Source organism: Rhinoderma darwinii, chromosome 7, assembly GCF_050947455.1.
Source record: "Rhinoderma darwinii isolate aRhiDar2 chromosome 7, aRhiDar2.hap1, whole genome shotgun sequence".
NCBI classification, from domain to species: Eukaryota; Metazoa; Chordata; class Amphibia; order Anura; family Rhinodermatidae; genus Rhinoderma; species Rhinoderma darwinii.
The window spans coordinates 89,013,948-89,036,644 of NC_134693.1; the positions used below are offsets into that span (position 1 = coordinate 89,013,948).

Sequence of the window (22,697 nt, forward strand, 5' to 3'; positions counted from 1 at the left end):
TCGTATCAGTCTACTTTTACCACTAAAATAAAGTACAACATGTGACGAAAAAACAATGTCAGAATTACTTGGATATTCAAAACTTTCACAGAGTTATTCTCTGATAAAGTCAGACATACCAGATTTGACAAATCTGGCTTGGTCATTAAGGTACAAACATGCCCGGTCATTAAGGGGTTAAATTGGACAAACTGTGTTCCGTGTGATTAATCTACTGAAATACCCAAAAAACATTGTATTCATTGTCATTGTATTTGTAAGTCTATAGTTGATAATTTGCTTCTTGTAGTTGAGCGCACGGCTGGCGTATGGTTTAAACAAGTTGCCACACATCTGAAAGGCCTCATTGCCAACAAAAACAAAGGGCATTGGAGGTCCATCATTCCCAGATGTCATTGGTGAAGGTAATCCAAAGTTCTTCAATATGCTGGAGTCATTTGTTTGGCCAAATGACCCAACATCCACAGCAACAAATCGATATTCTGCATCTGCAATGGCTATAACAATAATGGAAAAGTACTTCTTGTAATTTAAGTACTCCGATCCAGTTCCTGAAGTCTTCTGTTTCCAAATATGTTTTCCATTCATAGCACCAACACAGTTTGGGAATTGCATGACCTCCAAAAACTTGTCTGCAACTTCCATTGCTGGGTAGAGGGATGCGGAATATAGTCATCACGTAGTACATCCCATAAGGCTTGGTATGTGTCCCGCACGATGTATGAAATAGTAGACTTCCCAAGTCTAAATTGAAAATGAAGGGATGAGAAGCTTTCTCCTGTTGCCAAAAACTTTAAAGGAAAAACAGAAATAAGAGAAAAATATATAAAACGCAGAATAAAACAATAAAAATTTAAGAAAACACAGTTGAAAGAATCAAACGTGTCATTATAGAAATATTCTTTGTCATTTATAATACATTGCTTTTCCTTCTTGCTGTAATTTCTCTTTGAAGATCTACAGCAAAATAGCACTGCCCATAAAATAAATCATTAAATAATTTTTTTTGTTTTAAAGATTTAAACTTACCACAGGGTAACGATTAGCCGGTCATCTGGTGGAATGCTCTTACGGAAGTGTCTTCTCTCTAAAGTCATTGCGAAACACGCTGCAGGAGATGGTCAAAACTTGAAACACTCATGCGCAGGTAGTCACTAAACTTGTCTGGATGTTCGCAGAGATTACGGTATAAGGTAGAATAAACACCGCTGGTCATCCTTGTCGAAGTTATGGAGTGGACCCAATATCTCCGTCGCCGTCTCTCCCTCTCCAAATTTCTCCTCCTCATCCTCAAGATCCACACATCAAAACTGAAAATTAGATAAGCAGGAAACATGTTGAAAGTGCAGAACAGGAAAATCTGGAGCAGAAACAGAATGTACTCTCCTCTGAAAATATCTTGTCCAGACTGAAGTTCTTGGAATTTGTTCTGGTTTTTATAGTCCTTCTAGACAAAACAATACAAACAAACTTATCCGTTACAACGGAGTATAACTGATGGCAAACTGAGAGAAAGTGTCCGTTTTTTTGACGGATCCGTTAAACTGATCAATCAAAAAACAAGATATTTTACATCACGTTGCAATCAGTGTGGCATCCGTCAAGCAGTGAACGAAGCCTAACTGATGCTAAATTTGTAACCTTATGTATTCGTAATAAAAAAACTGTAGTATAAAAATTATACTGCAGTAACTTTAGACTAAAACTATAAAGCTACGCTATGTAAAATTTAGTGAACCAACTTAAAAAAAAAACCTGAATGTCCGTCACTAAGGGCCTGTTCACATCAGCGTTGCTCTTCCATTGGGGGGGGGGGGGTTCCGTCTGCGGTTTCCGTCGGGTTAACCCCTCAGCGGAAAGGCAAATTGAAACCTTAGCTTCCGTTTCCCTCATGGTTTCCGTCTGTCACCATTGTGACAGGGTTCCGTTGATTTGGACGGAATCAATAGCGAAGTCGACTGGTGACAGACGGAAACCATTAGCTAAGTTTCCGTCACCATTGAGTTTAATGGTGAGGAAAACAGAAGCTGATGTTTACATTTGACATTCCACTGAGGGGTTAACCAGACGGAAACCTCCGACGGAACCCCTCAGCGGAAACTAACGCTGATGTGAATACACCCTAATGCTCCAATATGTCAGGAAAGAAAATGCAGTTGTGCAGGCCCAACGGGAAAATTTCTTCTGTTTCAAAAGGCGATTTATCAAGGCCACAAAATTAGGGAACCAGGAAGGGCCCAAACAGATCTGCTGGAAGCGAGGGTGTCCGTATTATACCAGGACAACACTTTCCCAGCGAAATTCCCCAAATGGCAAAGGTGCAGAGTGTGACCACTGTTTTGATCCCACAGGGGCTTTGCAAATGCAACATAGCGCCCAGAAACCAATTCAGCAAAATCTGCATTCCAAAAGCCAAATGGCGCTCCTTCCCTTCTGAGCCCTACTGTGTGCCAAAACAGCAGATTATGACCACATATGGGGTATTGCCGTACTTGGGAGAAATTGCTTTACAAATGTTGGGGTGCCTATTCTACCTTATTTGTTGAGAGAATTAAAAAATTTGAACTAAAGTTACATCTTATTGGGAAAAAATGTAACTTTTATTTTCACTGCCTAATTCTAATAAAATCGACGAAACACCTGTGGGGTCAAAATGCTCGCTACACCCCTAGATTAATTCCTCAAGGGGTGTAGTATCCCAAATGGAGTCACTTTTTGGTAATTTACACTGTTTTGGTCCCACAGGGGCTTTGAAAATGCGACATGGTGCAGAAAAACCAATCCAGCAAAATCTGTGCTCCAATAGCCAAATGGCGCTTATTCTATACTGAGCCCTGCCATGTGCACAAACTGCAGTTTTTGCCCACATATTTCCATACATCAGAGAAGTTGCTTTACAGGTTTTAGGGGGCTTGTTCTTCTTTATTCCTTGTGGACATTGGTGTTTTTTTTTTAGCTAAAATTACATCTTATTGGAAAAAAAATTACATTTTTCATTTTCACGTCCAAATTCTAATAAAATCTATGAAACACATGTGGGGTCAAAATGCTCACTAAACCCCTAGATGAATTCCTTGTGGGGTGTAGTTTCCCAAATGGGGTATTTTGGGGGGTGTTTCTTTTGTTTTGGCACCACATGACCTCTTCAAACCTGACATGGTGCCTAAAGTATATTCTAACAAAAAGAAGGCCCCAAAATACACTAGGTGATCCTTTGCATATGAGGCCTGTCAGTCCATTAGCACACTAGGGCCACATGTTGGATATTTCTAAAAAGTGCAGAATCAGGGCAATAAATATTGAGTTGCATTTCTCAGGTAAAACCTTCTGTGTTACAGAAAAAAATTGATTAACCCCTTCAGGACACAGCCTGTTTTGGCCTTGTGGAAGCAGGCGATTTTTTCAAATCTGACATGTGTCACTTTATGTGGTAATAGCATGGCAATGCTTATACCTATCCAAGCGATTCAGAAATTGTTTTCTCGTTACATATTGTACTTTACGAATGTGAAAAAATTTGGTCGATAAATTCAGTATTTATTTGTTAAAAACACCAAAATTTAGAGAAAATTTGCAAAAAATTTAATTTTTCTAAATTTGAATGTATCTGCTTGCAAAACAGATAATACCACACAAACTCGTTACAAGTTAACATCCCCCATTTGTCTACTTTATATTTGCATAGTTTTTTGAACGTCCTTTTATTTTTCTAGGACGTTACAAGGCTTAGGGTATGTGCACACACACTAATTACGTCCGTAATTGACGGACGTATTTCGGCCGCAAGTGCCGGACCGAACACAGTGCAGGGAGCCGGGCTCCTAGCATCATACTTATGTATGATGCTAGGAGTCCCTGCCTCGCTGCAGGACAACTGTCCCGTACTTTAATCATGTTTTCAGTACGGGACAGTTGTCCTGCAGCGAGGCAGGGACTCCTAGCATCGTACATAACTATGATGCTAGGAGCCCGGCTCCCTGCACTGTGTTCGGTCCGGTACTTGCGGCCGAAATACGTCCGTCAATTACGGACGTAATTAGTGTGTGTGCACATACCCTTAGATCTTTAGCAGCAATTTCTCACATTTTCAAGAAATTTTCAGAACCTATTTTTTCATGGACCAGTTCAGTTCTGAAGTGGCTTTGAGGGATTTATATATTAGAAACTCCCCATAAATCACCCCATTTTAAAAACTTCACCCCTCAAAGTATTCAAAACAGCATTCAGAAAGTTTCTTAACCCTTTAGGCATTTCACAGGAATTAAAGCAAAGTAGAGGTGAAATTTACAAATGTAATTTTTTTTGCAGAACTTCATTTGTAATAGAAAAATTTCTGTAACAGAAGGTTTTACATGAGAAACACAACTCAATATTTATTGCCCAGATTCTGCAGTATTTAAAAATATACCACTTGTGGCCCTAGTGTCCCATTGGACTGAAACACCGGTCTCAGAAGCAAAGGAGCACCTAGAGGATTTTGAAGCCTCCTTTTTATTACAATATATTTTAGTGCACATGCTAGCTACGTTCTACGTCTGAAAAGACAGACTGTTTTCAGGAGAAAACAGCTGCGTCGTTTCAGACGTAAATGCTCCTCCTCGCATTATGCGAGGCGTCTTTGACGCTCGTAAATCTTGAGCTGCTCTTCATTGACTTCAATGAAGAATGGCTGAAATTACGTTGCAAAGAAGTGTCCTGCACTTCTTTGCCGAGGCAGTCATTTTACGCGTCGTCGTTTGACAGCTGTCAAACGACGACGCGTAAATGACAGGTCGTCTGCACAGTATGTCGGCAAACCCATTCAAATGAATGGGCAGATGTTTGCCGACGTATTGTAGCCCTATTTTCAGACGTAAAATGAGGCATAATACGCCTCGTTTACGTCTGAAAATAGGTCGTGTGAACCCAGCCTTAGGCTCCATGTCTGGTTTGAAGATGGTACCTAAACAGCGGAAACCCCCAAAAAGTGACCCCATTTTGGAAACTACACCCCTCAAGGAATTTATCTAGTTGTATAGTGAGCATTTTAAACCCACAGGTTTCTTGCTGAATTTATTGGCGTTAGTCTGTGAAAATGAAAATCTTCTGAAGAAACATAGACATTTTTAATTTTCGCAAGTAATAAAGGAGAAAAAGCACCCCAACATTTGTAAAGGAATTTATCCTGATTACTGCAATACCCCATATGTGGTCATAAACTTATATTTGAACACATTACAGCCCTCAGAAGGGAAGGAGCGCCATTTGGGTTTTGGAGCTCAAATTTTGCTATAATGGTTTTCGGTGCCATGTCGCATTTGCAACGCCCTGGAGGGACCAAAACAGCGGAAACCACCCAAAAGTGACATTCACTATCAGAATCCAAGAGAGCAAATGCCTCTTCAGTGGTATATAACTTGCGTGCCATTTTTTTATGTATTTTTTTTTTTACTTATTTTTTGCAACAGTTTTAATAAAAGTAACAAAGAAAAAGTCCACTAATCCATTGATCAATAAATTTATGGACAACCCTAAGTCCCTGTTCACACTGAGTTTTTTGGCGTGGAAACCGCTCTGCAAAACTCTTAAAAAACCGCCCGAAAATGTCTCCCATTTATTTCAAAGGGAGTTGGACGAGCCTTTTTACCGTGAGCAAAAAAAACGCATCGCGGTAAAAAGAAGCGACATAACCTATCTTGAGGCGGTTTCCGCCTCCAAAACCCCATTTCAATCAGTCAGGAGGGTAAAGAAAACACCTCGACGAGTGTTTTGACGAGTTTTTGCAAAACCACTGTGCAAAAAACACCTGGAGCAGTTTTTGCAGGAGGAATTTTCCTCCTGCAAAAAACTCTGTGTGAACACAGCCTAACAATGAATCAATGTATTTAGAATTTACAGACGTGTAAAATATATGAAGAGATTTATATAAGTAAATGTGTGCATGAGTATATATTACATGTACGTATATATCTATATGATGTTATAGATATATAACATCCCTAATTATAAATTTTTTGTATTAACAAATTTCAAATATATGTCTATATATAATATATATTACGTGTGTATATGTGTATATATATGTGTATGCATATATATATATATATATGCACATATATAATATAGACATGTATATATATATATATATATATATATATATATATACACACACACACACACACACACACACACACACACACACACACACACAGTATATAAATATATATATATATATATATATATAGCTATAATTTTATATATATATATATATATATATATATATATACACTCACACATTATAAGCCCTAATTGATTATCAATTAACTAATTTATTGCCCTAATCTGAGTACTATCTACCTAAACTATAACTAGCTGCCTAAACTAAACTATCTATGTGGAGGTGTTTTTGTGTTTCACAGTCATTGTGTCTTTATACCTGCACAGCTTCTTCTCCCCCACTGTCTCAGAACGATCTGGCAGGGAGGGAGGAGAAACATTGTAACAAACAGCACGAAAGTTTGTTGCTGCAACAAACTTTGCTGTGAACACCATGATAGCTTTATCATGGTGATCACGTCATCGGGACCGACACCAATCCGGTCCTGATGTCTTATCTCAGGCCCCATGCACACGACCGTGCCCTCAATCACAGCCCGCGCTTGCGGGCACGGCTGGCCGCTGACTGACAGCCGCATTTTCGGGCCGTGCTCCCGTACAAAGTATGGGAGCACGGCCCGCAAAATGCGAAAGAACGGACATGTTCCATAATTCCCGGAACATTTCCACGGCACTGACACCCTTCCGTGGTGCTACGGAAAGGTGTCAGTGTTCAATGAAAGTGAATGGCTCCGTTTTTGCGGACCGCAATTGCGGTCCGCAAAAACGGAGGTTTTTTGCTGTCGTGTGCATGGAGCCTCAGCACTTAGGCTGCTAGTAGCAGCGTGTGCTGAGAGATTCAGAGCACAGGGAGAGCGCTGTGCACTCTGTTCTCACAGCACGTGGATTAACGGGCTGCAGGACAAAAGCCCAGCACGGCAGCCCATTAATCTACGTGGGCTGGTCGTGAAGGGGTTAAATATGAATTTCTGCAAGAATTTTTTTTTGGGTAAATTTCACCTCTACATTGCTTTCATTCTTGTGAGAAGCCTAAAGGGTTAAGAAACTTTCTAAATGCTGTTTTGAATACCTTGAGGGGGTGAAGTTTTTAAAATGGGGTGACTTATGAGGGTTTTTATTGTATAGGCCCCTCAAAGCCACTTCAGAACTGAACTGGCACCTGTAAAAATAGTATTTTTACATTTTCTTGAAAACGGGAGAAATTTCTACTAAAGTTCTAAGCCTTGTAACGTCCTAGACAATGGCGGATTATAATATGGGCGGATCGGGCGGTCGCCCGGGGCCCGAGGCTGCCAGGGTGCCGCGCTGCCCGCTTCCAACTGAATCTGCGTCCGCAGGACGCAGATTCAGTTGGGTTGAATGCTGGAGCCTCGCCCCGGCATTCACTCTGCCGTGAGCGGCTCGGTGCAGGCAGGCGTGATGTAGTGATGTCATCGCGCCTGTCTGCATGGAGTCACTCACAGTACAGTGCAGAGGAGGAGAAGCATCCCCCACCGTCGTGGGAACCGGGATAGGTAAGTAATTATGTTTTCTTTTTTATTAGGTACGTACATATGGGGCATTATACTGTGTCAGCTATGGGGCATTATACTGTGTCAGTAAGGGTATGTTCACACGGCCTATTTACGGACGTAAATCGGGCGTTTTTGCCCCGAATTACGCCCGAAAATAGCGCCTCAATAGCGCTGACAAACATCTGCCCATTGAAAGCAATGGGCAGACGTTTGTCTGTTCACACGAGGCGTATATTTACGCGCCGCTGTCAAATGACGGCGCGTAAATAGACGCCCGCGTAGAAGAAGTGACCTGTCACTTCTTTGGCCGTAATTGGAGCCGCTATTCATTGACTCCAATGAATAGCAGCGCTAATTACGGCAGTAATTGACGCGGCGTTCAAGCGCCTGCATATGCCGGTACGGCTGAAATTACGGGGATGTTTTCAGGCTGAAACATCCCCGTAATTTCAGCCGTTACGGACCCCCGCCGTGTGAACATACCCTTATGGGGAATTATACTGTGTCAGTTATGGGGCATTATACTGTGTCAGCTATGGGGCATTATACTGTGTCAGCTATGGGGCATTATACTGTGTCAGCTATGGGGCATTATACTGTGTCAGCTATGGGGCATTATACTGTGTCACATCTATGGAGGCATGATACTGTGTTGCAGCTATGGAGGCATTAAACTGTGTCGCAGCTATGGAGGCATTATACTGTGTCGCAGCTATGGAGGCATTATACTGTGTCGCAGCTATGGGGCATTATACTGTGTCAGCTATGGTGCATTATACTGTGTCACATCTATGGGGCATTATACTGTGTCAGCTATGGGGCATTATACTGTGTCACATCTATGGAGGCATTATACTGTGTTGCAGCTATGGAGGCATTATACTGTGTCGCAGCTATGGAGGCATTATACTGTGTCGCAGCTATGGGGCATTATACTGTGTCAGCTATGGTGCATTATACTGTGTCACATCTATGGGGCATTATACTGTGTCAGCTATGGGGCATTATACTGTGTCACATCTATGGAGGCATTATACTGTGTCGCAGCTATGGAGGCATTATACTGTGTCGCAGCTATGGGGGCATTATACTGTGTTGCAGCTATGGGGAATTATACTGTGTCGTAGCTATGGAGGCATTATACTGTGTCGCAGCTATGGAGGCATTATACTGTGTCGCAGCTATGGAGGCATTATACTGTGTCGCAGCTATGGGGGCATTATACTGTGTTGCAACTATGGGGGCATTATACTGTGTCATAGCTATGGGGGCATTATACTGTGTCACATCTATGGAGGCATTATACTGTGTCGCAGCTATGGGGAATTATACTGTGTCGCAGCTATGGAGGCATTATACTGTGTCGCCGCTATGGAGGCATTATACTGTGTCGCAGCTATGGAGGCATTATACTGTGTCGCAGCTATGGGGGCATTATACTGTGTTGCAGCTATGGGGGCATTATACTGTGTCATATCTATGGGGGCATTATACAGTGTCGCAGCTATGGAGGCATTATACTGTGTCGCAGCTATGGAGGCATTATACTGTGTCGCAGCTATGGAGGCATTATACTGTGTCGCAGCTATGGGGGCATTATACTGTGTTGCAGCTATGGGGAATTATACTGTGTCGTAGCTATGGAGGCATTATACTGTGTCGCAGCTATGGAGGCATTATACTGTGTCGCAGCTATGGAGGCATTATACTGTGTCGCAGCTATGGGGGCATTATACTGTGTCGCAGCTATGGGGAATTATACTGTGTCACATCTATGGAGGCATTATACTGTGTCGCAGCTATGGGGAATTATACTGTGTCGCAGCTATGGGGGCATTATACTGTGTCGCAGCTATGGAGGCATTATACTGTGTCGCAGCTATGGGGGCATTATACTGTGTCATAGCTATGGGGGCATTATACTGTGTCACATCTATGGAGGCATTATACTGTGTCGCAGCTATGGGGAATTATACTGTGTCGCAGCTATGGAGGCATTATACTGTGTCGCAGCTATGGAGGCATTATACTGTGTCGCAGCTAAGGGGGTATTATACTGTGTTGCAGCTATGGGGGCATTATACTGTGCCATAGCTATGGGGGCATTATACAGTGTTGCAGCTATGGAGGCATTATACTGTGTCGCAGCTATGGGGATATTATACTGTGTCGCAGCTATGGAGGCAATATACCATGTAGCAGCTATGGAGATATTATACTGTGTCGTAGCTATGGGGGCATTATACTGTGTCGCAGCTATGAAGGGCATTATACTGTGGGGGCAGCTACGGGGGACATTATACTGAGCAATTACAAGAGCTGCAGGTCCAAGGGGGGAGACGCTGCGTAGCACAATATACAAGGGGGGATTGTTGTATAGCACTATATAGAAGGGAGTGCTGTGTATCACTATATCTAAGGGGGATTGCTGTGTAGCACTATATACAAGAGGGGGAGGGCTATGTGACGCTATTTACAGAGGGGGAGGACTGTATAGCGCTATTTACAGGGGGCTGTGTGTGGTGCTATCTACAGTGTTTGACACAATTATATTCAGGGGCGCAGTCTATGGTGCTATAATATTTAGGGGCACAGTGTTTGTACTATTTTATTCAGGGGCTCAGTGTTTGGTGCTATTATATTTAGGGGCACAGTGTGTGGCACCATGATAATATTATCTTTGTTTATAGGTGTGGAAATGTTGGAAAAGTGAGGAGCCAAAGACATCTGAGTGGCAAATTCTGCAGAAATTGGTCATGGCCGGGAAAAGTCGTCATGAAGTCTGGACTGGATGGAGAAAAGGAAAAAAACTACGTCGTCACCTGTGAGTCACTAGATTTATAGACAATCTGTCATCTCTACTGACATGTTTATTATATGAAATCCTTGTATTTCACAAAGTCTTTGTGCAGTCCAGGACTGATAGACAAATAAGGGTATGTTCACACGGCCTATTTACGGACGTAATTCGGGCGTTTTTGCCTCGAATTACGCCCGAAAATAGCGCCTCAATAGCGCTGACAAACATCTGCCCATTGAAAGCAATGGGCAGACGTTTGTCTGTTCACACGAGGCGTATATTTACGCGCCGCTGTCAAATGACGGCGCGTAAATAGACGCCCGCGTAGAAGAAGTGACCTGTCACTTCTTTGGCCGTAATTGGAGCCGCTATTCATTGACTCCAATGAATAGCAGCGCTAATTACGGCAGTAATTGACGCGGCGTTCAAGCGCCTGCATATGCCGGTACGGCTGAAATTACGGGGATGTTTTCAGGCTGAAACATCCCCGTAATTTCAGCCGTTACGGACCCCCGCCGTGTGAACATACCCTTATGGGGAATTATACTGTGTCAGTTATGGGGCATTATACTGTGTCAGCTATGGGGCATTATACTGTGTCAGCTATGGGGCATTATACTGTGTCAGCTATGGGGCATTATACTGTGTCAGCTATGGGGCATTATACTGTGTCACATCTATGGAGGCATGATACTGTGTTGCAGCTATGGAGGCATTAAACTGTGTCGCAGCTATGGAGGCATTATACTGTGTCGCAGCTATGGAGGCATTATACTGTGTCGCAGCTATGGGGCATTATACTGTGTCAGCTATGGTGCATTATACTGTGTCACATCTATGGGGCATTATACTGTGTCAGCTATGGGGCATTATACTGTGTCACATCTATGGAGGCATGATACTGTGTTGCAGCTATGGAGGCATTAAACTGTGTCGCAGCTATGGAGGCATTATACTGTGTCGCAGCTATGGAGGCATTATACTGTGTCGCAGCTATGGGGCATTATACTGTGTCAGCTATGGTGCATTATACTGTGTCACATCTATGGGGCATTATACTGTGTCAGCTATGGGGCATTATACTGTGTCACATCTATGGAGGCATTATACTGTGTTGCAGCTATGGAGGCATTATACTGTGTCGCAGCTATGGGGAATTATACTGTGTCATAGCTATTATACTGTGTCACATCTATGGAGGCATTATACTGTGTCGCAGCTATGGAGGCATTATACTGTGTCGCAGCTATGGAGGCATTATACTGTGTCGCAGCTATGGAGGCATTATACTGTGTCGCAGCTATGGGGGCATTATACTGTGTTGCAGCTATGGGGAATTATACTGTGTCGTAGCTATGGAGGCATTATACTGTGTCGCAGCTATGGAGGCATTATACTGTGTCGCAGCTATGGAGGCATTATACTGTGTCGCAGCTATGGGGGCATTATACTGTGTTGCAACTATGGGGGCATTATACTGTGTCATAGCTATGGGGGCATTATACTGTGTCACATCTATGGAGGCATTATACTGTGTCGCAGCTATGGGGAATTATACTGTGTCGCAGCTATGGAGGCATTATACTGTGTCGCAGCTATGGAGGCATTATACTGTGTCGCCGCTATGGAGGCATTATACTGTGTCGCAGCTATGGAGGCATTATACTGTGTCGCAGCTATGGGGGCATTATACTGTGTTGCAGCTATGGGGGCATTATACTGTGTCATATCTATGGGGGCATTATACAGTGTCGCAGCTATGGAGGCATTATACTGTGTCGCAGCTATGGAGGCATTATACTGTGTCGCAGCTATGGAGGCATTATACTGTGTCGCAGCTATGGGGGCATTATACTGTGTTGCAGCTATGGGGAATTATACTGTGTCGTAGCTATGGAGGCATTATACTGTGTCGCAGCTATGGAGGCATTATACTGTGTCGCAGCTATGGAGGCATTATACTGTGTCGCAGCTATGGGGGCATTATACTGTGTCGCAGCTATGGGGAATTATACTGTGTCACATCTATGGAGGCATTATACTGTGTCGCAGCTATGGGGAATTATACTGTGTCGCAGCTATGGGGGCATTATACTGTGTCGCAGCTATGGAGGCATTATACTGTGTCGCAGCTATGGGGGCATTATACTGTGTCATAGCTATGGGGGCATTATACTGTGTCACATCTATGGAGGCATTATACTGTGTCGCAGCTATGGGGAATTATACTGTGTCGCAGCTATGGAGGCATTATACTGTGTCGCAGCTATGGAGGCATTATACTGTGTTGCAGCTATGGGGGCATTATACTGTGCCATAGCTATGGGGGCATTATACAGTGTTGCAGCTATGGAGGCATTATACTGTGTCGCAGCTATGGGGATATTATACTGTGTCGCAGCTATGGAGGCAATATACCATGTAGCAGCTATGGAGATATTATACTGTGTCGTAGCTATGGGGGCATTATACTGTGTCGCAGCTATGAAGGGCATTATACTGTGGGGGCAGCTACGGGGGACATTATACTGAGCAATTACAAGAGCTGCAGGTCCAAGGGGGGAGACGCTGTGTAGCACAATATACAAGGGGGGATTGTTGTATAGCACTATATAGAAGGGAGTGCTGTGTATCACTATATCTAAGGGGGATTGCTGTGTAGCACTATATACAAGAGGGGGAGGGCTATGTGACGCTATTTACAGAGGGGGAGGACTGTATAGCGCTATTTACAGGGGGCTGTGTGTGGTGCTATCTACAGTGTTTGACACAATTATATTCAGGGGCGCAGTCTATGGTGCTATAATATTTAGGGGCACAGTGTTTGTACTATTTTATTCAGGGGCTCAGTGTTTGGTGCTATTATATTTAGGGGCACAGTGTGTGGCACCATGATAATATTATCTTTGTTTATAGGTGTGGAAATGTTGGAAAAGTGAGGAGCCAAAGACATCTGAGTGGCAAATTCTGCAGAAATTGGTCATGGCCGGGAAAAGTCGTCATGAAGTCTGGACTGGATGGAGAAAAGGAAAAAAACTGTCACCTGTGAGTCACTAGATTTATAGACAATCTGTCATCTCTACTGACATGTTTATTATATGAAATCCTTGTATTTCACAAAGTCTTTGTGCAGTCCAGGACTGATAGACAAATAAGGGTATGTTCACACGGCCTATTTACGGACGTAATTCGGGCGTTTTTGCCTCGAATTACGCCCGAAAATAGCGCCTCAATAGCGCTGACAAACATCTGCCCATTGAAAGCAATGGGCAGACGTTTGTCTGTTCACACGAGGCGTATATTTACGCGCCGCTGTCAAATGACGGCGCGTAAATAGACGCCCGCGTCAAAGAAGTGACCTGTCACTTCTTTGGCCGTAATTGGAGCCGTTATTCATTGACTCCAATGAATAGCAGCGCTAATTACGGCCGTAATGGACGCGGTGTTCAAGCGCCTGCACATGCCGTTACGGCTGAAATTACGGGGATGTTTTCAGGCTGAAACATCCCCGTAATTTCAGCCGTAACGGACGCCCTCGTGTGAACATACCCTAAGTGTTACTATTCCCCTTGTCAGGAGAATGTGTCCCTACATACTGTCAGCGATGGTTGGAGACTGTCAGTATGTGGGGACACAGCCTTTTGACAAGGGGAGTAGTAACACCCATTTGTTAATGTCTGGACAAAAAGGAAGTGTTAACAATAGTTACAGGGCGGCGGTGGAGAAGGGGGGCCCAACTATGGGTAACAGCCCAGGGCCTATGGTCTACTTAATCCGCCACTGGTCCTAGAAAAATAAAAGGATGTTCAAAAAAAGATGCCAATCTAGACATATGGTAAATGTTAATTAGCATTTATTTAGTGTGGTATTACTATCTGTCTTAGCGCGCAAAAAGTCCACGTGTCATCGGCATATTATGCGTGGCTGCGAGATTTTCGCACAGCCGCCATCATTATGACACTCTGTTTTTATGTTTGTAAGGGTATGTGCACACGCTAGCTTCCTTTTATGTCTGAAAAGACAGACTGTTTTCAGGAGAAAACAGCTGTGTCGTTTCAGACGTAAAAGCTCCTCCTCGCATTATGCGAGGCGTCTTTGACGCTCGTAAATCTTGAGCTGCTCTTCATTGACTTCAATGAAGAATGGCTGAAATTACGTTGCAAAGAAGTGTCCTGCACTTCTTTGCCGAGGCAGTCATTTTACACGTCGTCGTTTGACAGCTGTCAAACGACGACGCATAAATGACAGGTTGTCTGCACAGTACGTCGGCAAACCCATTCAAATGAATGGGCAGATGTTTGCCGACGTATTGTAGCCCTATTTTCAGACGTAAAACGAGGCATAATACGCCTCGTTTATGTCTGAAAATAGGTCGTGTGAACCCAGCCTAAACAGAAAAGCACGTGGTGCTTTTCTGTTTTCATTCATAGTTTTGACTACTGTAGCGCTCATCACGCGCGGCACACGGAAGTGCGCCCGTGTGCCGTGCGCAGTTTTCACGCATCCATTGACTTCAATGGGTGCGTGATGTGCGAAAAACGGGCAAATATAGGACGTGTCGTGCGTTTCACTGACAGTCTGAACGGCCCCATTCATTAACATAGATCCGTGCGACGCGCGTGATTTTTTACGCGCTTAGCACGGACGTATTATACGTTCGTCTGAATAAGCCCTTACAAGCAGGTAGATTTAAATTTAGAAAAATGCAAATTTTTGCAATTTTTCTCTAAATTGTGGTGTTTTTCACAATTAAATACTTAAAAGAGGCTCTGTCACCACATTATAAGTGCCCTATCTCCTACATGAGGAGATTGGCGCTGTAATGTAGATGACAGCAGTGCTTTTTATTTAAAAAAAACGATCTATTTTTACCACTTTATTAGTGATTTTGGTTTATGCTAATGAGTTGCTTAATGCCCAACTGGGCGTGTTTTTACTTTTGACTAAGTGGGCGTTGTACAGGGGAGTGTATGACGCTGACCAATCAGCCTCATGCACTCCTCTCCATTCATTTACACAGCAGCATCGCGTTCTTACTAGAACACGACCTGCAGCCACATACACAGATATTAACGTTAATCAAGTGTCCTGATAACGAATATACATTACCTCCAGCCAGGACGTCATGTGTATTCAGAATCCTGACACTTCTGAATCTTTTCTGTGAGCTTTCCAGTAAGGGAAATGAAATCTCGTTTACCTCGAAATCTCGCGAGATTATGCGTGGCTTGCTGGAATCTCACAGAAAAGATTCAGAAATGTCAGGATTCTGAATACACATGACGTCCAGGCTGGAGGTAATGTATATTCATTATCAGGACACTTGATTAACGTTAATGTCTGTGTATGTGGCTGCACATCATGTTCTAGTAAGAACGCGATGCTGCTGTGTAAATGAATGAAGAGGAGTGTATGACGCTGACTGGTCACTGATTGGTCAGCGTCATACACTCTGTACAACGCCCACTTGGTTGAAAGTAAAAACACGCCCACTTAGCTATTAAGAAACTCATTAGCATAAAGCTAAAAATCGCTAATAAAGTGGTTTCAAATAGATCGGTTTTCTAAATAAAAAGCATTACTGTCACCTACATTATAGCGCCGATCTCCTTATGTAGGAGACAGGGCACTAATAATGTGGTGACAGAGCCTCTTTAATGTATGGACCAAAATTTGCCACAAACTTAGAGTACAATGTGTCACGAGAAAATAATCTCAGAATTGCTTGGATAGGTAAAAGCATTCCAAAGTTACCACATAAAGTGACACATGTCATAATAAAGCTCCGTCAGGAAGGTTAAAAGTGGCTGCAGCGAGAAGGGATTAAAAACCAACACTGAGCGTGACCTAGCGTCTTCCCAGCTACTCCCTCCTTACAGGTGTTGTGGCCCTAATATTAGCAATGCCGCCAAATTCTTTCAAAGAAAATGAGCTGATCCTCCTATAAAGCCCCATTTCACCACTACATCACGTTCTGTCAAGTCACTGGTTCCATTAGCTACTATCGCCACCTAGTGATACAACATCACTGCACACCCTCACTCGGCTGACGTCACTTAGCCGGGTCACTCTAGCGCAAGTGTCAAGACTCTATGGTAGTAAATAAGACCCAGAAGCTTATGTACGGAAGTGCGCCATGCCACGCCGGAAATTGTTGGTGATTGGTGTCGGAGCCGCTTATGGAAGTCACACGTGTGGTCTGTATCGCTGTGTAGAGGGGAGAACATGTCCGCGGCGCTACTCAGGAAAGGACTGGAGATACTGGGCCCTGTATCCAGGGGTGAGAATTGTTTGTATGTGGAGAGCAGCCTAGCGACGGCACATAACTGCCCTGATCTATACTGGGGTATATAGCACCGATCTGCGACCTGTTCTCCAGTTAATATGAAACTGCAATTCACAGCATACCATATTATCTGCAAGAGAGCATGCTGGGATTTGTGTCTCCGCAGCAGTTGTGACACTACATCATTGTTATATTGGACTTATTTTTGTATTACATTGGTTTCGTTTAACCATGCTATACGGCTACATTCACACGACAGTGAAAAACGGCCGATCTTTGAACGGTCGTCAATGATTTTCTATGGGTGTATTTACACTGCCGTTTTTTTTAACGGCCCGTGAATATTGGCCGTCAAAAAAATAGGACATGTCCTATGTTTGGCCGTTTAGACGGCCCCTATAGAAGTCAATGGCTCCATTTTTAACCGCTGTGAATTCATGTAAGGGTCTGTTCACATCGCTGTTCATTTCCGTTCCGGGGTTCCGTCTGAGGTTTCTGTCGGGTGAACCCCGCAACGGAAACCTCCGACGGAACCCCGGAATGGAAACGAACGGTGATGTGAACAGGCCCTAACAGCCGTTAAAAACGGATCTATCACATGGTGGTTCAAGAGGCAAGGGAATTATTGGTTCCCTTGTTGGCTATTGGCGGCGTGATGACACATACTCACCGATGCAGCGCCGTCCTCTATAGGTGTGGTCTCTAGTCTCACGGGTTCTGCGAAGGTGACGAGGATGTCATCGCGCTGCCTTCGCAGAACTCGTGAAGACTAGAGACCCCATATGAAGTAGGCAGCGCTGCATCAGTGAGCGTGTAGGGCATTCAGGCGGAATTATATGTGTATATATGTATGGGTATATGTGTATTATATGTGAATTATATGGGTAGTGTGGCGCTAGTACAGGGGGCATTGTTGTCAACTGCAGCAAATTTTACGGGGCTGTCTTAAGTTTAGGCTCTGTTCACATCTGCGTCGGGGTCCCATTCTGACTTTCCGCCGGAGGTTTCTGTCAGAACGGGACCCTGAGCAGACACAAACTGACACCGACAGAAACCAGAGGTTTCCGTTTCCATCACCATTAATTTCCGTGGTTTACGTTTGTCTCTTTTGTGCACCGGATCCATCGTTTTGCCGGAAGCAATAGCTTATTCGGTGCACAGAACAGACAAACGGAAACCACCGTCTCCTTTGAAATCGATGGTGATGGAAATGGAAACCTCTGGTTTCCGTCGGTGTCGGTTTGTGTCTGCTCAGGGTGGCTTTCTGACGGAAACCTCAGACTGAACGTCAGAAAGGGACCCCGACGCAGATGTGAACAGAGCTATACAGAACCAGTCCCGGAAGATTACTACAGGGAGGGGGAGGTGCCTTCTCCGGAGAGCTGTGTGTGTGTGTGTGTGTGTGTGTGTGGCATCATCTACAGGGGGGCTGTATAACAATCATGACAATGACCTTCTTTTTGTTGTTTTCAGGGGGTTGGGACAAAAAAGCCTGACAAATGAAATGCACTTTTTTTTTTAATGGCCATGCAAAACGGATATCAAATATAGATTGTGAAAGTGATTTAAATGTTTAGATTCATTTTGTGCACCGTCCAACTTGGTTGTTTTGTAGTGAATAAGAAAGTCATTGACCCTTTAAGGCTCTATTCACACGACCGGGTCCGAGTGTCGATCGATAAAAACGTCAGTTTTTCTCGGACGTTTTGCATCCGTTCCGGGCCAAGTTTTTCAGGCCAACGGACGATTTTGACCCGTTTTGCATCCTTCTTTTTTTTTTTTTTTTTTTTCCCTGTCCGTTTTAAAATTGGATGAATTTCATTTGTACATTTTTTTCAACACACTGCCCTCTGTGGATAATGCCCCACGCTGCCCTCTGTGGATAATGCCCCAGGCTGCCCACTGTAGATAATGCCCCAGGCTGCCCTCTGTAGATAATGCTCCAGGCTGCCCTCTGTAGATAATGCTCCAGGCTGCCCTCTGTAGATAATGCTCCAGGCTGCCCTCTGTAGATAATGCCCACGCTGCCCTCTGTAGATAATTCCACACAGACACCCTTGTACATAGTCACCCCCAATAGATAGCACCCCCCCCTACTTTCCTGTAGAGGACGGCTCCAGGAGACGTCCTTCACTTCACTGTCCATATATGTTCCGTTTTAGTTAAACTGTTAGTGTATAAATGATTAAACATTATTATAATTTTTTTTTATTTTTTCACAAGTCAGGAAATATTATAGATTAGATTCTAATTTATAACATTTCCCTGTGCTGATCACTAGAGGGAGCAATTCCCAAAATTTCAGCATTGGCATGTGGTAAAGCAACCACATTGCTTTATGCTGCAAATTTGGTGTAAACACACACGCTCTAGTGAGCTCACAGAATCTCCCCCTCACTTATCCTGGCTAGTGCCAGGAGAAAGGAGGGGATTGAATGTTCAAGCCTCCTACACTGTGCCGCCATTTTTTGAGCGAATACAGTGTAGTAGGCTTACATACAGTGGTAATCACACACTAAAACACGTACATACACAGACATAACTTACCTGCTCCTGCTGCCGCCGCTCCCTCCGGTCCGTACGCTCTGTCTGCTCCCTCCGCTCCTAGTGCTTGCTTCAGAACACATGTCCGGAAGCCGCAACCGGAAGTAGTCATCTTACTGTCAGGCCGCGGCTTCCGGTCCACAAGAAAATGGCGCCGGGTGTCGCTCGGTCGAAGACCTTCCATTTGGACTGTGTGGGAGCGGCGCATGCGCCGTTCCCACGCAGACGGCGTACACCATAGTGAATGCGAACGGCTCCCGTTCGCATTCTCTATGGGGATGTATGTGCCGTATTCCATCTCTGTATGTGTCGTTAATCGACATACAGAGATGAAGAAAAAAAATGGCATCCCCCATAGTGAATAAAAAGTTTGAAAAAATAAAAGCAAAACACAAACACACAAATATTTTTTTTTAAAATAAAACACTAACAGCAAATTGATCTAAAAATTATTTTTTTCACGGCACCCTTCCTTTAAGTGCTGCATGGCGCTACACCGCGGCGGCGCCTAACTGTGCAGCGTGTCTGCCCAGCGTTGTGTGTTGCCGATCAGCGGCCCATCCACAATGTCCTCTGGGCTGCCATGTACGGAAGCCTGAGGACCAGGAAAAAAATCAACACGTTAAAAAAAAATAAAAAAAAGTTCCAGATCTTAGAATATGGCGATGCAAAATGTGCAGTGTTCCAAAAGCGGATTAAATTGGGCACCATTTATCAGTGTGACACTGCCCACACATCTATGAATTATTTATTTACCACATTATTATGCCCTGATGTACTTCACAGAGTTTACATATGCCCCCACATTATAAACTGAAATACCAGCAAAACGCCAAACAGAACTACTACCAAGCTGAATCGCTGCTCCCTCCCTTCTCAGCCCTGCAGCGTGCCCAACAGCAGTTTACGTCCACCGATATGGCATCACCATAGCCGGGAGAACCCGGTTAATATTTTAAGGTATTTGTCTTCAGTGGCACAAACTGGGCATAATTTATAGTGCTCTGAAATGGTAAATCAGTGGAAAATTTAAATTTTCGCTCTGCACCATCTGCTGCGCATTAACCTCTTTGCGCACCACGACATAGCATGTTGTGTTGTGGGGGGGTAATATATGGAGCGGGCTCACGCTCTGAGCCAGTGCCATACGCTGTCCGCTGTGTATTACAGCTGACACGCATGACTAACGGTCAGGAACAGCGGTCGCGCTGTTACAGGAGAGTGTAAAAATGACAATATACTGCAATACATTAATATTGCAGTGTATTGTACCAGCTATCTACTGATTGCTGGTCCAAGTCCCTTATAGGGACTAATAAAATATGTATAAAAAAAAAAAAGTTAATAATTATTAGTTGAAAAAATATTTAAAGTACAAAAAAAAACCTTTTCACTTTTTTTTGTCTAAAGTGATGTAAAAATGTAAAAAAAAAAGCCACTAAATTGGTATCGCTGTGTCTATAAAAGTCCAAACTATTACAATATACCATTATTTAACTCGCAAGGTGAACGCGGGGAGGGAAAAAGAAAATTCAAAAAATGGTTGTCCGGAAAGGGTTAATTACTTTCTAATGAAAAAACCATTTATGACTATGTGGGGTATTGCCATACTCGATAGAAATTGCTTTACAAATGTTGGGGTGCTTTTTCCTCCTTTATCCTTTGTGAAATTGAAAAAATGCAACATTTTAGTGGAAATAATGTTGATATTCATTTTCACTGCCTAATTCTAATTCTGCAAAAAAACTGTGGGGTCTAAATGCTCACTATACCCCTAGATCGATTCCTTCAGTTTTGTAGTTTCCCAAATGGGGTAACTTTTGGGTGGTTTTCACTGCTTTGGCCTTTCAGAGGCTTTGCAAATGCGACATGGCATCCGAAAACCAATTCAGCTAAATTTGAGCTCCAAAAGCCAAATAGCGCTCCTTCATTTGCAAGACCCGCTGTGGGTCCAAACTGCAATTTATTACCACATATGGCATATTTATGTAATCGGGAGATATTGTTTTACAAATGTTGGGGTGCTTTTTCTCCTTTATTCCTTGTAAAAATTAAAAATGGCTAAGTTTTTTTCAGAAAAAGGGGTGTAGTTTCCAAAATGGGGTAATTTTTGGGGGGTTTCCACTATTTTGGACCCTCCGGTGCATTGAAAACGCGACACGGCACTGAAAACTGTTCCAGCAAAATCAAAAATCCAAATGGTGCTCTGTCCCTTCTGAGCCCTGCTGTGGGTCCAAACAGCAGTTCATTACCACATATGGGCAGTGGCGGATTATCATTAGGGCGGTTCGGGTGGCCGCCCGGGGCCAAAGGCTCCCAGGGGGCCCGAACCCCCTCATGACCTGTGGCGTCGCTAGCACCAAAGGGAGCCCCGGTGCCAGGACCGCACCTGTCATGAGGCGAAGTGAGCTTCGCTCCTACTTAGCAGCCATGGTCTGTACTGAAACTCCCCCTCCAGCCCCCCTTCCCTGCTCTACAAATCTCTCCTCCTGCTGCTAGCAGTCAGGACATGGGGGAGGGGAGGCTGTTTGCGGGCTCTGTGTCGGGCTGTGAGCAGAAGAAACGCTGAGTGAAGGCTCCCACCACATCAACCTGCTGAACGGCCCTTCACAAATATCCTACATAAAAGGTAAGTGCATGTGTGTTTACAATGTGTACTTTATATGTGTATAATGTGCATATTCATGTGTGTTTACAATGTGTACTTTATATGTGTATAATGTGCATACTCATGTGTGTCTGCGATGTGTACATGTGTATATATAGCGTGTGTGTGTGTGTATATATATATAATCTCTGCAGAAAAAAAGCACCATTTCCTGTATTTTTACTGTAGAAAATGGTGCGTATTTTGCGGCGTTTTTCTCAATGTTGGGGGATGGTGACATCTCCTCTGAAAAAACGCAGCAATTCTGTCCGTTTTCCGCAGCAGGAATTGACATGCTGCAGTACGAGAAATACGCACCGCAGGACAAAATGTCTGGTCGGAAATTTTACGCAGCGTCTGGATGAGATTTGGTAAATTCACTCACTTTGCCACTACTGTATTTTGCGTATTTTCCTGGCGGAAAATACGCAGCAATTCTGTTAAGTGTGGAGAAGCCCTAATACAGTAGCAGCACAGTAGATTAGATGTGAACAATTCTCATCCACACGCTGCGTAAATAAGTGGGGAAAAGAAGCTCAGAAATTGACCTGCGGTGCAGTTTTTATTCCGCAGCATGTCAATTGTATTTGTGTAAATACTGCTCATTTGTTTTGGGTTTTCCCCCATTTAATTCAATGGGGAGGTAAAACCCGCAACAAATAACAGATGTTATGTAAAAACGCAATTTGGAAAAAATAAAAATCTTATACTTGCCCAGAATTCTGTTTCTTGGTCCGGGCCGGCCTGCTGGGATGACGTTTCACCCCATGTGACCGCTGCAGCCAATCGCAGACTTCAGCAGTCATATGG

At 43.7% G+C, this 22,697-nt stretch overlaps 1 protein-coding gene and 1 long non-coding RNA gene across 2 annotated transcripts in view; one reads left to right on the forward strand and one right to left on the reverse strand.

Moving 5' to 3' along the window:
* On the reverse strand, positions 1-16,663 carry LOC142658014 (uncharacterized). Its single transcript, XR_012850016.1, has 3 exons — positions 16,288-16,663; positions 1,030-1,310; positions 1-791 (listed from the first exon to the last, which is right to left on the reverse strand). It is a non-coding gene; the product is annotated as an uncharacterized LOC142658014 (long non-coding RNA).
* The window catches only part of LOC142658013 (active regulator of SIRT1-like), a 22,174-nt gene continuing 15,815 nt past the window's right edge, over positions 16,339-22,697 (forward strand). Inside the window, exon 1 of the mRNA XM_075833654.1 lies at positions 16,339-16,690. Within this exon, the coding sequence (XP_075689769.1) occupies positions 16,547-16,690 (144 nt within the window). The 5' untranslated portion in view covers positions 16,339-16,546. The remainder of the gene's footprint in view (positions 16,691-22,697) is intronic.